Here is a 17,345-nt window from a genome sequence, read left to right on the forward strand (position 1 = left end):
AGCTCACGGGAACGTGATATTGGAGAACAAGAGAGAGCGAATGTCATCTAACTACTGCTATGGACGCTAAGATCCTAAGGAAACTACTCACACATGGTTATGGAGGCAGCAAAGTTGATGAGAAGCCTCCCGTGGTGGATTCCCCCTTTGACAGAGTGCCGGAACAGGCCCCCAGGATGGATTTTCTCATAACAGGAACTTGCGGCGGGAGAAAAAAAATCAAAAAAATTGTTATTAAGGGTTTCGCGAAATATGAGATTTATAGGCGGAAGAATGGACGAAAGGTGATGGACAGGGGGGCATGTGGCCTAGGGGTGTGGGTCAGCCCCTGGCCGCACCCCCTACCGGTGTGGGGCCCCTGTGGGTCCTCTCGCCTGGCTTCGGTAATTTCTCGACTCTTCTCGTGGAGAAAAAAATCGTATTAAATCCCCGTGGCTTTTTGACCCTCGTAGATATTGATTTCCAGAAAACTCAAAAACATGTAGAAAGCAATGGTTGGCACTGGGCACTTAATTAACAAGTTAGTTTAGAAAAAATAAAAGTATTCAAAAGTGATAATATAGTACCATAAAACAATAAAAAATTGTAGATGTGTTTGAGACGTACCAAAAATTCTTTCTGAGAGTGAAGTACAGACAATATGCCTCCACGCCCTGCACAATGCGCAAGAACAAGGGTTTGCAGTAGTTGTGCGCTAGCGACCCTATCCTTGTGTACAATCCCCCCCCCCTCCCAATTAAACCCTTGAAGTTTAAATTATGCTCCACTTCCTTCTGGATGCTCATCGTCGTCATGAATTCTTCATCTGGCAAATCGATGAGCTCTTTTTTTAATGAATTCATCAAGCTCATTGTTCTGAAACTCGTCATCTGACAAATCCAACGAATCCATCCTTTTACCTACAAAAAAAATTCAAAAAACTCTTCGAGCAATTTGTCAAACACATAAAAGGCAAGGTGTATGGCCGGAGGATCGGGACGTAGCGCAAAGGCTTCTGAAGTGGTGACATTGTCAGGGGTGGCAAGGATGATGGGTATAGGTTTTGTGCCAGTGGAAATGGCGCTGTGGGGTCGGGACTGCGGCGGAGTTAGGGGAGGGTCGGCGCGGACGAGGGAGAACAAAGGAGAAGCAGAGAGTAGGTCGGGCTAGGAGAGAGTTGGGTGTGGGTCTGATATGTCCAGTCCGATGTGGCGGACGCGTCCGGGCGTGCCCGTGCTTCCCTATTTCTGTCCCATATATGGGCTAGGTTTGACACGCGTCGGACATTCTAGACGTATAGGACCAGTTTGAGGGGGCTGGTTGGATCACATTTCTGCGACGGGTCATTGACCAGGCGGTGTGTCCGGACGTATAGGGAGCATTTTGAGGAGCCCGATTGTGAATGCTCTTGGCTGCCACTTTTTCTTCTTGAATATTTTTTTATATAAATATATATGAAACGTGAAATGTATTTGAAAGGAAATTTCTGCCGATGAGCGAGCTTGCATTCATGCCTTGGTGCTCACGGCGTGAGTTAGAGAGCGTTCAAAATGTACTACACACATAGAGCCGATGCTTTGTTACACATTGACCGTTCAAAATGTTCAAACTGTACCCTCCGTACCCTGGCGAGTGGCGTGGATTGGGGAAGGGGCAACAGACGACCAAAATTACAGTAGGCAACTATAGTACTACTAATAGCGAAAAATCGGTGAGAAATTAACACCTTCTTCATTATGATGCCTCCGGGATTTCTTTCGCGAAAATAATAACCATGCAGCTATCTATCTGCGATTAAAATACCCTTGGACCTCGACCGACCAACGACCCCCTTGCTCTCCGGAGATTTTGGAGCACAAGAAGTTTGTCCGTTCGACCTACACTAATATTTTCATCTTTGAAAAGTTTGACAAGAAAAACTCTAGGCTGCTTGGTATTTCAAAGGAACCAATATATTACGTGCAAGGTTCATTCATTGAGAAAGAAAATAAACAAAAATGCGTTGCTACCGCCGCTGGCCCGTGACGTCCGTCGGCACGCGGCCGGCTGGTCAGGGCCGAGGACCCACGTGCCATGCGCGAAGGCGACGGCAATGATCTCCCCTCGCTTGTTTATTCGTCCTCATCTCGAAATAAACCAGGATTTGCCTAAAGAAAACAACATAAAGTGATGCTACAAAAAGTCCGCATTAACCGAATAAACCAAACCAAAACAAACCACTTGTTCTGTTCGGGTTCACATGAACGGATGGAGCAGGGAGAGAGGGCGAAAAAAATAAGATGTGGTCGGAGACGCACGCCCGTGCCCGTGCCGTCGTGTGTCACCCGATTGTGCACTTTAAAAAAGGCCCCCTTTCTTGTCGCCAGTATTGAATTTCAGAAACTATATATGCTATTTCAGCTTTTTATTTGCTCGTTTCTTTCGCGTTGAGTCGGGTCCCGTGAGTGCACCCACCCACCTTTCTGATGTTTCTAGGCTGACACGCCATGGCGGTTCACGTTACAACTGGGCCTGGAATCCACGTGAATTACAGGCCATGCCATTTTCGTCTTGGTGGTGTTGGTACTGTTCTGCCCCTGCTTCTCCAAAGCTGACACGGTTGGATGACCGCGGGAGAGTTCTTGCCGCTGTTCCCTTGGCCTTGGGCACCTGAGCCGTACGGTCTCGGTGAGTTTCCGTTTACGCCCCTCCGGTTTGCGCAGGAAAACGTGTCGTACGGTCGTACCGTGTGTGCAAGAGGAGTTCGTCGGGCATTTTGCAGGGAGATCCACGTGGCTCCAAAACGGTGTGGTGCTGCAAGACACATGGGACTCTGATCCGATTTGGCTGAGGAAGGTTAGCATAATACGGTACGAGGTTATTATGCTCAACGATTTGCTTGTTGGCCGATCTACCTACCAACAAGCTCCTTCTCAAGCCGGGTCCCGACTACTATGGGAAATTTGTCCGGGCACTGAACCTCGGCACGCTGCCCGAGGTTTACACATGACCTTGTAGTTTGTGGGTAGCAGCCTATTTTTCATCGGTTTTGCGAAACTTCAGGTGCCTGAAATTTTTGTTGGCGCCAATCATTTTTTTTCTTTTCCCCGCGTGAGCGAGATGGAAGGTCGGAAACTCGCCGGATAAGTAGCCTCACTATCTATCTTAGGAATATGGGGGTGCAGGTTCGCCGAAAAAAGCAACAACCATATTATCTATTTTTAAGGTGTGGGGTGCGGAGGGGTCGTCGGAGTTCTTCATTGGTGTTGAGGGGGAGAGAGGCTTAGAGGGATGGTGGTGGTGGTGGGGGGGGGGGGGTGCGGCCAGCAACGGTGGTGCGAGGAGGTTGAGGGGAGGGCGGGGCGGCGAGCGGGGCACGGTAGTGCCCGTCGACCGCGGGTGGTGGAGGCCGGCGGTTAGGATGGGGCAGGATGGGGGAATCGTGAGGAGGAAGAAGGGAGAAAAACGATGAACAATACACGGTTTATTTTGGCAGTTGGATGAAGATCTGATGGTCCATATTAGAAGTGACGGATGCACTCGTTTTTTCGGTTAACTGACAAATAGAGGCTCCCATATTTCATAAGCCATAAGCCATTTCAAGGAAATCACATGGGCACGCGTCTGTTCGGCCATGTCCAACCGCAAGATTGCCTCGTGGTTCATAAACTTATTTGATTTTTCATATTTTTTTGTAGGGTTTACAGTTCTAGTTTCTAAAACTTAGTGAATTGAACATTAATAGTACCAAGTTTTAACAGGTGAAACTTAGTGAAGTTCGAAAAACTTGTTAAATCATATTTAAAATTGGTCATATTTCAAAACCCTCATCATAAGGAACCCAAATATGCAAATTAAACATGAATTAGGCTTTCAATTCGAAATATATAATAGATCAAAATTTAGAAGTCAAAGAAAAAACATTAGCCATGGGGTGCATGCCCCACACCTTCGTGCCACAAATCGCCTCCCGCCATTTCATCGTAGACACCGCAGTGAGCATGAATGGCCGACTCAAATTCCATAAAAGAAACTTGTAGTTTTGAGATCCTTGATTTCCTTCAAAACCTAGTAAATGGCCGACTCACAATTTTAGTCCTCGGAGAATTTCTTAATGGCCAGCCTTTGATCTCCCTGTTTGAGTGTGATGCGCGCGTTGCGCACATTTGTTTCAGTTCTTCTAAGCAACATAGCTTAATGACATAATGATAGTTCAACAGATATTTCCACGACGGCCAACAATCTTAGTAGTGCTATGATTTCACTCACTCTTACTTGATTTGAAGGTGTTTTTATGCTCCCTAATATTTAGCCCTAGATAAAAAGCGAGCATGATTGGTTTGCTATCAATATTTGGTGAGGGAGGCGACTCAATCATCTCCTTGCCACATTAACCATCGCCGCCCTAGGAGGAAGTGCTAGTAAGGAGAAGCTTTGAGTTGTTCAGGTGTTGACTAATGATGATTTATTGTGTTGTGCTATGTTCTTTGCCAGTTGAGGATTTATTGTGTTGTTTTTAGTGTTTATTGATTATGTCATTTTTTATGTGCCATTGTGATAGTTTTAGAGGCAGTTTGATGATCCCCATTATGCTTCATGTCAAGATGAGACTTCTTAGTTGGTGAGAGAGAAGATATCCATGGAGGATGTGGTTGCTAGTTTGATTGATGTCAAGGATGTGCTAGATGTCTAGGTAGCAAGTAAAGATCACGTGATACATGAGCTGAGACGTCGGGTGGATGAAGAAACGCCAATTCAAAATGTTGTCGTGTGATGAAGCTCAAGTTCGAGTTGGACAACCCACTTATGATAGAGCTATGTAATACCTTGAAGCAGAGGTAGATGAGAAACAAAGGCAGTGAAGGAACTGGAAGTGCAATAGCTTGCAATGGTTGCCTTGTGTGATCTAGCGTAGTTGTTGCGGGTGGTTTGTAACAGATCATAATGTCATGAGACATTTGTATGAGATATGTATTGAACCTATGATGTATTTTGTGTTGGTAATGGAAATCTGAACCTTTTGACCAATGTGTTGGATAAAATGTGTGTAACTACGTTAGTGTTGTTTTAATTCATTTTTAGGATTTTTTTAGACATTTACAGGATTTGGTCAAATTTTGTCCAAATAGGGGCTGAATTGGTATTTTCCTTGTAATTTTTAAATCCGTTTGGCCAAAAATATTGAATCTATTTTTTAAAAAGAATATGGACAATTTTCTCGGTCAAAATTTGGCCGAAACTGAAAAAAAATCAATGAATCATTTAATATGTTTATCCAAACCCGATAAAAAAATCCCGATTACTAGAGATAATATTCTTGTTGTTTTAAAAAAATCAGAAAAAATCTTGAGACTTTGTTTTGGGCCAAAATGCCCGGGTCGAGCTTTACTATTGAGGTAGATCTTGGAATGCTTCTAAGAAGCTCAAGCTAGTAATGGAATACTTGTCCAAATTCACCCAGATTTGACTCTTGCATCCTTCTTGAGACAACTGGCTTGGTCCTCATGATCTTTAATATGTGTACATCAGCAAACATCTCCTGAACTATGGCCCTCAAGTTTTGGACTGGCCAATCAATATTTGACTTGATCAAATTCTTATATTTGTTGGTTATTATCGTGCATGCCACCAACTTATTGTCTCTTCTCTTTGGGCATGTGTGCTCATCAATGAAAGAAGTCATGTGTTAGCTTTCAAACTTGCTTATTTTCCTCGCCAAACAAACTCATTTGCAGCTTGGCCAAGTGTACGTTGCCCTAACCCCGTCACCCTCATCCTCAATGAACTTTATTTCCTTCCTCTTCTTCAGACCATATTCCACTATTGCATCTTTGAACTCTTTCTCTCCAATAAACTTCATTTCCAAAATGAAAATCTTCACCTCAGCCTGACTGGAAATTTTAGGAAACCAAGACTCATGAACCACAGGTTGTCCATCGCTATCCTCACCATATGATTCATCATCTTCATCACTTGAGTCAACCACTATCTTTCTTTTCGACTAGGATTCAGTGGCTTCTCCATATATGTTGTAGTGTTTCCCTTGTCGTTCCTCTTTCTCTTCAAATCCTTGTACTTCTGCCTAATCTCCTCCACCTCATCATCAGATGTTGAGGAATCTAACAACACAGAGTCACTATCGGATGAACTATCAATATTGTTGCCCTCAACTCCATCACTTTGAATTCTCTTAACCACCTGCAGGTACTTCATCATCCCAATAACTTTGCTTTGAATTCTCTTTACCGCATGCAGACCTCATCACCCCAACAACTTTGTTGTTTTGTCTCATTACCAATAATGTCCTCAACATAGATGTCCACTACACCTTTACATATAAGAACATAAACTTCACAATTCTACAACCAGTGGCGGAGCCAGGATTCGAGTATAGGGGGACCGAGTACGTATATTGATCGAATCTTGTTGATAATTACTAGTTGCTTCTACTAAAATTGTTGATCGTTGGGGGGGGGGGGGGCAGGCCCCTGCTCGTCCCCCTGGCTCCGCCCCTGTCTACAACTAATGCCATCAATCCATGAAACAATTGTTTTCCAGAGCATAATGAGTGCAACATCATGTTTGCTCCTATCTCAACAACACAATAATGCACTTTTTGCAATCAGGCTTGTTAAGCTCAAAATAAGAAAATCCCTCTCTTCCTTTAACATATTCCAAATCCTGACCATCACACACAAATACACCATTGAAACGAACCACACAACCAAGAAATCTAGATGACCCATTCAATCTAAAATGGAGACAACAAATTTATCACTACTCTAACCAAAAGTAAAATATGAATAATCAAATTTCAAAGAACTTACCAATAAATTGGGTAGACCCATTCATAGTCGATGGAAATCACTTGCTCTTTTTCAGCAACACATCTCCATCGTGGCTACGAGATCACCACCACCACCGGTTGCTGGAGCCATGACGTGTACCTGAAAGATTAGGGTTTTAGAGGAGGATTGGGGGAAGCTAATGCGACTGAAAAGGAAAGGTGGAGCAGGGTAGAAGCACTTACCGAGTGTGACAATGGTGAAGTACAGCGCCACCGTACGCCAGTTCCGACGTCGGGAGTTGTCAAGGTTACCGAGGGTGGTGACTCTGGTAGGGGGGACATGGCAGGGCTCGAGCTGGCTTGCGGCTACAGACAAGAGGGTGTGAGAGATGTAGTTATGCCGGTTGCTGGCAATGGTTGATGCAAGCCCATCGACGGTTGATGTCGCGGGAGGAGCAGGGGTTCCTGGTCGGGACGTGTGAGACACAAAAGAACGATCCACTTTTTTAGTCCTCTAAACCCTAGGCTGAGTTGGCATGCCTAATCAGCATTGCCTGCGGTCAAAAACGGTTTACCAGCGCCAAACCGAGACCGGGTGACTAGGTTGAGTTTTCAACCTGTGGTAATTTGGGAGTGTATTTTGACTTGTTTGGAAATTTAGTGTTGTAATTAAACCAATCGATTAGTTCAGGGATAAAATATGGAATTTTCTCTAGAAACTACACTCAATTCAAGCAAAGTGGTGAAGCAACTAACTAACGAGGAGCGGAGGAGTTGGAGCAGCAGCCAGCCAAGCACACTCGCATTGCTCGTAGTGGTGGCTCGGGGGAACCCTAGTCCCGCTGGCCGCCAGCCCTTGCATCGAACACCACTCCCTCGCCGCCGGCAGCGGCGGGGCCTTCCATGGGTGCGACTCCTCTCCCTCCCTGGCTGGCGGCGGTGCTGCTCGGTGACTGGTGTGGTGGGATGCTGTGCCTGGTGGTGTGCCCCGACTTGCGGTCTGTGGAGCTCGAACCAAAGTTGCGGTTTGTGGTGTGCCTCGTCGGCTTATGCGGCTTGGGGTTCTGGTCGGCAGGCGGGCTGATCGGGGTGGCGTGGGGGCCTACTGCCGTGAAAATAATTGTAGTTGTCCTCGTGCTCTTTTCGCATCATGGCAACGTCCTACATGATCGGTCCTCCTTGATTTGGTCATCGTCGTGTTCCGAAACTGCTGCTTTAGATCTTGGCCAAGATATCTAGATCAGATAGAGTTCGGCCGTGCACGCCATACCAGCCTACGAGGTTCCATGATGGCGTGGCGCGAAGCTCTATTGTTTGTTGGCACCATGGAACATGTCAGCTTCTCGATTTCTATAATGTAGGCAGTTGTGGAGAATGTCATGGTGGGTGAGATCGGAGGATCAGTTAGACAGGCAGAGCCTTCAGGTGTTCGATAACTCTCAGGAGCGGCAGTGTCAAGTGGGGGCAACATCGTTGGAGGAATTCATTTTTGGTGGTGCTCCTCGGGTACTGAGCTGTGACTTCCGGGGTGAAAAAATAAGGTCCGCCCTTCATTGGTTGTGCCTGGCAATTGGCTTGCTGAAGGAATTGTTTTGAGAGCTTGAACTTCTCCAGGGTGAAAACCTAATATCTTGGATCGGGCAACGATGGTGCTTGTTCACTGTTACTTCTTGAAGGAGTTGCTTTTGAAGACCTTCTATATTTTTTGGATGTTGTATTTGGTGGTGATTTGTGTGCGGCTGCTGAGAGAAGTCAGTCGCTCTGGTGGGACCTTTGTTTTTTCTTTTCTTTCTTTGCTATTTTTTGTTGTTGTGTGCATCCTGGATGTCGTTGCGACATCTTGTAGGTGCAAAGACCGGATGCAATTGATATCTGCGCGGCATTAATATATTTCCCTTTAAAAAAATTCAAGCAAAGTGGCGATCTTTTCGACTCAAACAAATACCAGAAAAGGAGCAACTTCCCCGTGATATATCCCATCGCCTACTGACAAGGCGACCCGGGTGACATTTCTTCTCGCGCAAGGCCAACACGAAATGGCAGGCCCGTAAATAGCCCGAAACCCCGATGCCCCTCCCGGGAACCCCGCGAAGTTTCCCACCTCCCCTCCCCCTCCTCTCCCCTCGTGCGGCCGTCAAACCCCGTCGCCGCCGTCAAACCCAGCGGCTAACGGCGGCGCGGACGACGCTAATCCGAATATATAAACCCCCGCCCCGGCGTCTCTCCTCCCCACACACCAAGAGCAGGAGGATCACTCCCAGAATCACCGGCTAAGCTCAAGCTCCCTCGTGATCTCAAAACCACCTTTTTTTTTCCTCATCTTTCCACCTCGTGCTTACCGACGGGGTCCCTCCCTGCCATGGAGTCCGTCGGCGTCGCCCCTGCCCCCGTGGCGGTGGCGGTGGCGGAGCAGAAGATGAAGCTTCTCGAGCCGCGGAAGGAGCCCCTCGCCTCCTCCGCCGCCGCGGCCGCCGCCAAGGCGCCGTGCAAGTGGGCGATGAAGAAGAAGCTCGTGGGCGGCGACGCCGGCTACGTGCTAGAGGACGTGCCCCACCTCACCGACTACATGCCCGAGCTCCCGGTGCGTGCCATAGCCCCCGTGCTCCTCTCGCTGTGTCCCGTTCCGATCGCTTTGGTGCTCTGGTCTGCTTGATTTCAGCTCGGAGCTGCCAAGTCCCCATGCTTTCCCGGCCCCTGTTTTTGTCGCCCTTCTGTGGATACTCCACATCTTTATATTTTTCACGATTTTCCATGGATTCGAGGATAAACTGATCGCCATGCAGTCCAGCTGCTCCAACAATTTTGGAACACAGGGAAATCAATCGATCGATCGATCCCCGGAAAAATTTCAGTTTCTATGCGCGATTTGTTTGCAGATTACAGTTACAGAATCCTTGAATTGAATCGATTGCTCACATCTTATTACCGTTGCTGATCTGCAGACGTACCCGAATCCTCTCCAGGACAACCCTGCCTACTCGGTCGTCAAGTAAGAATTCCCCTCCTTTCTTTGCCCTGCACAGTTCAGTTCCATCCAAACACGCATGTTTCCCGAAGCTGACCTTTCTTCCTGCTCCAACCACGTGTTGTCCATCCATCCCAGGCAGTACTTCGTCAACACGGACGACACCGTCACGCAAAAGGTGAGAAATTTTCTGTGAATTATGTACTTTTGGGCGAACAGAATGCGAGGTGATCTGCCGAGGCTGACTTTGTGGATGGGTTGCAGATTGTTGTTCGTAAGAACAGTGCAAGAGGCACCCACTTCCGGCGCGCCGGGCCGCGGCAGAGGGTCTACTTCCAGCCCGATGAGGTGAACGCGGCCATCGTCACCTGCGGCGGCCTCTGCCCCGGGCTCAACACGGTCATCCGCGAGCTCGTGTGCGGGTTGTATGACATGTACGGTGTCACCAGCGTCGTTGGCATAGAGGTGAGGACTTCCGGAGTCTTCTTCTTGTTTGTTTTGCATTTGTAAATTATCACAATGCTCTGGTTAGTATTTTAGGATTAGCATAGTGCTTTGTTACGATGCTAACGAGGCTAGTTAATCACAGTAACTGATTTTGAGTGCTTAGGAAGGTGTGATTTAGAACAATACCGCCTGCGAATACAATATTGATGGCGACACCGATAAGCATTTTTAGCTGTCACCTAATAAGTAATAACATGATGCTGCAATGTTGATAATCCTGAAACTGCTTAGAAGTGTGTTACTTCGGAACAAACTCCCTGAGAATACAATATTGATGGTGACACTAATAAGCATTGTTTGCCGGCACTTAACGACATGGTGTTGTCATTAGTTAGGCCTGAATATAATATTGCTATTTGTCAACCGTTATGTTTATTCTGTTTTTGTTTTCTGAACCTAATTCTGGATGTGCAATATGCAGGGTGGGTACAAGGGCTTCTATTCTCGAAACACCGTTACATTGACACCCAAATCAGTGAATGACATCCACAAGAGAGGGGGGACCATTCTTGGAACTTCAAGGGGTGGACATGACACTGCCAAAATTGTGGATAGTCTTCAGGACCGTGGCATTAACCAGGTCTACATCATTGGAGGTGATGGTACTCAGCAAGGCGCTTCCGTAATTTATGAGGTAACAAAATTGCTACTGCAGGAAGGTCTCAATCAGACGCTCAATTCCATGTCTCACATGCAACTGCTTTTACTTAATTTCAGGAAGTCCGTAGACGGGGCCTCAAATGTGCAGTGGTCGGTGTCCCAAAGACCATCGATAATGATATTGCGGTACTCCCCTCTTTCCTTTGCCCCTGCATTTATGTACAAGAGTGATTGTTTTCCACACTGGTTGTGATTTCGATGTTGAATTGTCCGCACAGGTGATTGATAAATCTTTTGGATTTGACACTGCTGTGGAGGAGGCTCAGAGAGCTATCAACGCTGCTCATGTTGAAGCTGAAAGTGCAGAGAATGGCATTGGTGTTGTGAAGCTAATGGGCCGCAACAGTGGTATGTCTCTTTCCTTGTTACAAACTTGCAGTCACATCTTAAAGTAATACCCGCTCCTGCATATTCTGAAGGAAAGTGGTTTTAAGTAAATAATAATGAGTTATAAATTCTATTGATGCAGGGTTCATCGCAATGTATGCTACTCTAGCTAGTCGTGACGTGGTATGTTGTTATCATTCATTCTATAAGTTCATTACACTAATCAACATAACAGTAATGTCGAGTCGAAGACTGACCACTTTGCTTTGCTTGTTATCTCAGGATTGTTGCTTAATCCCAGAGTCTCCATTCTACCTTGAAGGGAAAGGAGGCCTCCTTGAGTTCGTCGAGAGACGGCTCAAGGACAGTGGTCATATGGTCATTGTGGTGGCCGAGGGTGCTGGCCAAGATCTCATCGCCCAAAGCATGAACTTTGTGGACACTCAGGATGCTTCTGGAAATAAGCTGCTTCTGGATGTTGGCCTTTGGCTATCCCAGAAGATCAAGGTCAGATTTCTGGTCCAAACTTTCCTTTCCCTGTCAATGTGGGGACAAGCAATGCTCTTTATCTCTTTGGCTCATTCAAGTATATTAGTATCAAGTCATGATAGAATCAGCAACAAGCCACTTGTTAGTAGATTGAAAGTTTGAAGCCCAAAGAAAGCCCTGGTCATATTCCACCACTGAATTGCTTGGCTTTCTTCATCATGCAGGATCATTTCAAGAAGAAGACTAACTTCCCCATAACTCTCAAGTACATTGACCCGACATACATGATCCGCGCGGTCCGGTCAAACGCCTCCGACAACGTCTACTGCACCCTGCTTGCGCACAGCGCCCTCCATGGCGCCATGGCAGGATACAGTGGCTTCACCGTCGCGCCCGTGAACGGCAGACACGCTTACATCCCTTTCTATGTAAGTACAGCAGGAAACAGTGATCAACCCTGAGATCTGTCGAACTCCTATCAAACCTTATGCTGATAGTCTAAAATTTTGGCTGCAGAGAATCACCGAGAAGCAGAACAAGGTCGTGATCACTGACAGGATGTGGGCGAGGGTGCTGTGCTCGACGAACCAGCCCTGCTTCCTGAGCCACGAGGATGTCGAGAACATGAAGCACGACGACGATGAGCGCCACCACCTGCACAACACGCAGCTCCTCGACGGCTCACCGGCGAAGTGCTCACCCAACTGCAATGGATCCGCTGGAGCAGAGTGAGAGGCACAAAGCTATTTGGATGGATATATTGAGCATGTGTAATTATAGCTATTCTTTTTTAACCTTCTCTTGTGAGTTTTTAGCTTGCCTTGTAGTAGAGACTTCTCCGGAGAATTACTGTATAACTATATATAATAAGGGTTCCACGATGGCAATCTTTGGTGGTAGAAGCTCGATTTTGTAGATTAGAAAATGCTAAGTTTTGGGTTCGAGCTCTTCGCAACAGAAGCTCTTTTGCAACACTTCATCTGAATCCTGGTTTATTATTCAGTTGTAAAGAATTGCCTTAAAATCACCCCCCCCCCCCCCTCTTTAGTGTTTTTATCTATTTATTTGCAATGAAGCAAGCCCCTTTTACAGACGTGGAGTTTTACACCTGAGCTCATATGCTCCTTATGTGAACAGTAAAATAAATAAAATAGAAAAAGCATACTTTAAAAATGTTTGTTGTGCATGCAAATTTCATCAAGAAATGACATTGGTGGAAGGCGTGGTAAAAAAGAAAATTGATGCTTACATTCAAATGCATTTTGAAGCTCTGATGTTGTTTTTTCTTGCCACGGTTTTCAGCAATGTGATTTCGTCATGCAAAATAATTTTGCATGCATAACAAACATTTCTTAAAGTAGCTTGTCAGATAACGCATAAGAACACATAACAAACAGTGAAAAGGTGGCACAAACGGAAGAGCGACAAACTAGCTGGGCAGAATAAATCCAAACAAAGGTTTCTGGCATACATAAGTAACTTGTCTTGGCAAAACTTAGTTTAAACAAAATTAACATAGAAGCATTACACAAAAACTTTTGTCCATTAAAAGGTAAGGTAGGTAACCGAGCGTTGCATAGCCCTCGCTTATCACAGGGATAGAAAACTAGCTAGGACCAAAATGATGTGCCGTTTCATGGTCTGCTTGCTCTATTGAGACTTTAGACCTCAACCAAAGCCGGTGGGCGCAGCTCATCCTCCTCCTTCAGGGGGTGGATGGTGACGAGGTCAGGCAGCGGGGTGGTAGGGCCAAGCTTGCCCTTGGGGTCCCAGTCAAGCATAATCTTCACCTTGATACCAAGAACGCCCTACAAAACCAAGCCAATGTTGAATCATATGTAGTTCCATGAGCAACAAACCGGGAAAAACAAGGTTAAGTAAGCAGCACAACAAACAAACATGTCTGAGAAGAACGTGCCTAACTGTAGCATCAATGTACTCGTTGACGGGCTGACCAGATGAGATCATGTACCCGTCCTTGAACTTCATCGACTTGGCTCTCTGGGCCCTGAGCTTGCCGCTCACAATGACCTAGTGCAAAATCAAGAGAGTAGTCAACAACTAAACATAGGAAGTGTAAAATAAGAATGTCAGATCACATGTGCAGAGAGTAGTCAGCAACTAAACATAGACGTGGGCTTGCTGAGGCACATGTGATCTCCAAGAGACCGTTGTATTGAGATACAAAGAGAGAAAAAGCCATCTAGTTACTACCTACGGACCCGTAGGTCTGAGTTGAACTACTCATGCATGATTGGAGAGGCACAAATGAGGATGATGAACCCCTTCATGATCGTGTTCCCCTCCGGCAGAGTGCTGGAATAGGGTTCTAGATTGGATCTCATGGTTCTGAAACTTGCGGCGGCTGGAATGAAATTTCGTCGACTCCCCTAGGGTTTCTGGAGCTGGGAGGTATTTATAGAGCGAAGAAGCGGTGCAGGAGGCCACCGAGGTGGGCACAACCCACCTGGGTGCGCCTGAGGGCCCAGGCGCGCCCTGGTGGGTTGTGCCCCCCTTGGGGCACCCCCCAGGTGCTTCTCTGGCCCATCTGGTGTCTTCTGGTCCAAAAAAATCCATAAAAAGTTTCGTTGCATTTGGACTCCATTTGATATTGATTTTCTGCAATGTAAAAAACAAGCAGAAAACAACAACTGACACTTGGCACTATGTCAATAGGTTAGTCCCAAAAAATAATATAAAATGATTGTAAAACATTCAAGAATGATAATATAACAGCATGAAACAATCAAAAATTATAGATACGTTGGAGACATATCAACGTCCATTTGCCAAATTTCATAATCATAAAATGCAGCAATTGCTAACATGATTCAGACAGACTTAAGCATCGCTACGAGTGAGAAAGTCTCATCGTAGTCAACCCCTTGAACTTGTCGAAAACCTTTCACGACAAGTCGAGCTTTGTAGACAGTAACATTTCCATTATCGTCAGTCTTCTTCTTGAAGATCCATTTATTCTCTATGGCTCGCCGATCATCGGGAAAGTCCACCAAAGCCCATACTCTGTTCTCATACATGGATCCTATCTCAGATTTCATGGCCTCAAGTCATTTATCGAAATCTGGGCTCATCATAGCTTCTTCATAGTTCGTAGGTTCGTCATGGTCTAGTAACATGACTTCCAGAACAATATTACCGTACCATTCTGGTGCGGAATGTGCTCTGTTCAACTTACGAGGTCCAGTAGTAACTTGATCTGAAGTTTCATGATCATCATCGTTAGTTTCCTCTCTAGATGGTGTAGGCATCATGGGAATGGATTTCTCTGATGAGCTACTTTCCAATTCGAGAGAAGATACTATTACCTCATCAAGTTCTACTTTCCTCCCACTCACTTCTTTCGAGAGAAACTCCTTATCTAGAAAGTTTCCATTCTTGGCAACAAAGATCTTGCCTTTGGATTTGTGGTAGAAGGTGTACCCAATTGTTTCCTTAGGGTATCCTATGAAGACGCACTTCTCCAATTTGGGTTCGAGTTTATCAGGCTGAAGCCTTTTTACATAAGTGTCGCAACCCCAAACTTAAGAAACGACAGCTTAGGTTTCTTGCCGAACCACAGTTCATATGGTGTTGTCTCAACGGATTTAGACGGTGCCCTATTTAACGTTAACGCAACTGTCTCTAATGCATAAACCCAAAATGATAGTGGTAAATCGGTAAGAGACATCATAGATTGCACCATATCTAATAAAATACGGTTACGACGTTCGGACACACCATTACGCTTTGGTGTTCTAGGTGGCGTGAGTTGTGAAACTATTCCACATTGTTTTAAATGAAGGCCAAACTCATAACTCAAATATTCGCCTCCGCGATCAGATCGTAGAAACTTTATTTTCTTGTTACGATGATTCTCCACTTCACTATGAAATTCTTTGAACTTTTCAAATGTTTCAGACTTGTGTTTCATTAAGTATATATACCCATATCTGCTCAAATTATTTGTGAAGGTCAGAAAATAACGATACCCGCCGCGTGCCTCAACACTCATCGGACCGCATACATCGGTATGTATTATTTCTAGTAAGTCATTGGCTCGCTCCATTGTTCCGGAGAATGGATTTTTAGTCATCTTGCCCATGAGGCATGGTTCGCAAGTATCAAATGATTCATAATCAAGTGATTCCAAAAGCCTATCTGCATGGAGTTTCTTCATGCACTTTACACCAATATGACCTAAACGGCAGTGCCACAAATATGTTGCACTATCATTATCAACTTTGCATCTTTTGGCATCAATATTATGAATATATGTATCACCACAATCGAGATTCAACAAAAATAGACCACTCTTCAAGGATGTATGACCATAAAAGATATTACTCATATAAATAGAACAACCATTATTCTCCGATTTAAATGAATAACCGTCTCGCACTAAACAAGATCCAGATATAATGTTCATGCTCAACGTTGGCACCAAATAACAATTATTCAGGTCTAGAACTAATCCTGAAGGTTGATGTAGAGGTAGCGTGCCAATGGCAATCACACCGACCTTGGAACCATTCCCGACGCGCATCTTCACCTCGTCCTTAGCCAATCTTCGTTTAATCCGTAGCTCCTGTTTCGAGTTACAAATATGAGAAACCGAACCAGTATCAAATAACCAGGCGCTACTACGAGCATTAGTAAGGTACACATCAATAACATGTATATCAACATTTGTTCACTTTGTCATCCTTTTTATCTGCCAAATACTTGGGGCAGTTACGCTTCTAATGACTAGTCCCTTTGTAGTAGAAGCACTCAGTTTCAGGCTTGGGTCCAGCTTTGGGCTTCTTCCCGGGAGTAGCAACTTGCTTGCCATTCTTTTTGAAGTTCCCCTTCTTTCCCTTGCCCTTTTTCTTGAAACTAGTGGTCTTGTTAACCATAAACACTTGATGCTCCTGAAGGAAATATGCCCTAGAGGCAATAATAAAGTTGTTATTTATATTTCCTTATATCATGATAAATGTTTATTATTCATGCTAGAATTGTATTAACTGGAAACTTAGTACATGTGTGAATACATAGACAAAGAGAGTGTCACTAGTTTGCCTCTACTTGACTAGCTCGTTGAATCAATGATGGTTATGTTTCCTAACCATAGACATGAGTTGTCATTTGATTAACGGGATCACATCATTAGAGAATGATGTGATTGACTTGACCCATCCGTTAGCTTAGCACGATGATCGTTTAGTTTGTTGCTATTGCTTTCTCCATAACTATACATGTTCCTATGACTATGAGATCATGCAACTCCCGAATACCGGAGGAACACTTTGTGTGCTACCAAACGTCACAACGTAACTGGGTGATTATAAAGGTGCTCTACAGGTGTCTCTGATGGTGTTTGTTGAGTTGGCATGGATCAAGATTAGGATTTGTCACTCTGATTGTCGAAGAGGTATCCCTGGGCCCTCTCAGTAATGTACATCACTATAAGCCTTGCAAGCAATGTAATTAATGAGTTAGTTATGGGATGTAGCATTACGGAACGAGTAAAGAGACTTGCCAGTAACGAGATTGAACTAGGTATTGGGATATTGACGATCGAATCTTGGGCAAGTAACATACTGATGACAAAGGGAACAACGTATACCGTTATGCGGTTTGACCGATAAAGATCTTTGTAGAATATGTAGA

General features: G+C 45.1%; 2 protein-coding genes across 2 annotated transcripts; one reads left to right on the plus strand and one right to left on the minus strand.

Annotated features, from left to right (window-relative positions):
- Positions 1-8,868: 8,868 nt before the first annotated feature.
- Positions 8,869-12,720, plus strand: LOC123060374 (ATP-dependent 6-phosphofructokinase 6). The gene is made up of 11 exons (XM_044483071.1): positions 8,869-9,326; positions 9,688-9,734; positions 9,849-9,888; positions 9,975-10,175; positions 10,639-10,851; positions 10,935-11,003; positions 11,096-11,225; positions 11,347-11,387; positions 11,487-11,711; positions 11,918-12,121; positions 12,210-12,720. The coding sequence occupies exons 1-11, from the start codon at positions 9,105-9,107 to the stop codon at positions 12,423-12,425; spliced, it is 1,608 nt and encodes a 535-aa protein (XP_044339006.1). The 5' UTR covers positions 8,869-9,104; the 3' UTR covers positions 12,426-12,720.
- A 393-nt stretch (positions 12,721-13,113) lies between these two features.
- LOC123060375 (40S ribosomal protein S3-3-like) lies at positions 13,114-13,720 on the minus strand. The gene is made up of 2 exons (XM_044483072.1): positions 13,593-13,720; positions 13,114-13,501 (listed from the first exon to the last, which is right to left on the minus strand). The coding sequence occupies exons 1-2, from the start codon at positions 13,680-13,682 to the stop codon at positions 13,355-13,357; spliced, it is 237 nt and encodes a 78-aa protein (XP_044339007.1). The 5' UTR covers positions 13,683-13,720; the 3' UTR covers positions 13,114-13,354.
- Between the last annotated feature and the right edge of the window lie 3,625 nt (positions 13,721-17,345).

Source organism: Triticum aestivum, chromosome 3A (assembly GCF_018294505.1).
Source record: "Triticum aestivum cultivar Chinese Spring chromosome 3A, IWGSC CS RefSeq v2.1, whole genome shotgun sequence".
Taxonomy (NCBI): domain Eukaryota; kingdom Viridiplantae; phylum Streptophyta; class Magnoliopsida; order Poales; family Poaceae; genus Triticum; species Triticum aestivum.

Coding starts and splice junctions, on each gene's coding strand:
- LOC123060374 (XM_044483071.1), top strand. CDS start 9,105: ATGGAGTCCGTCGGCGTCGCCCCTGCCCCCGTGGCGGTGGCGGTGGCG. Junction 9,327..9,687: donor ACTACATGCCCGAGCTCCCG/GTGCGTGCCATA, acceptor GCTGATCTGCAG/ACGTACCCGAATCCTCTCCA. Junction 11,388..11,486: donor CTCTAGCTAGTCGTGACGTG/GTATGTTGTTAT, acceptor TTGTTATCTCAG/GATTGTTGCTTAATCCCAGA.
- LOC123060375 (XM_044483072.1), bottom strand. CDS start 13,682: ATGAAGTTCAAGGACGGGTACATGATCTCATCTGGTCAGCCCGTCAAC. Junction 13,502..13,592: donor GGCACGTTCTTCTCAGACAT/GTTTGTTTGTTG, acceptor TTGGTTTTGTAG/GGCGTTCTTGGTATCAAGGT.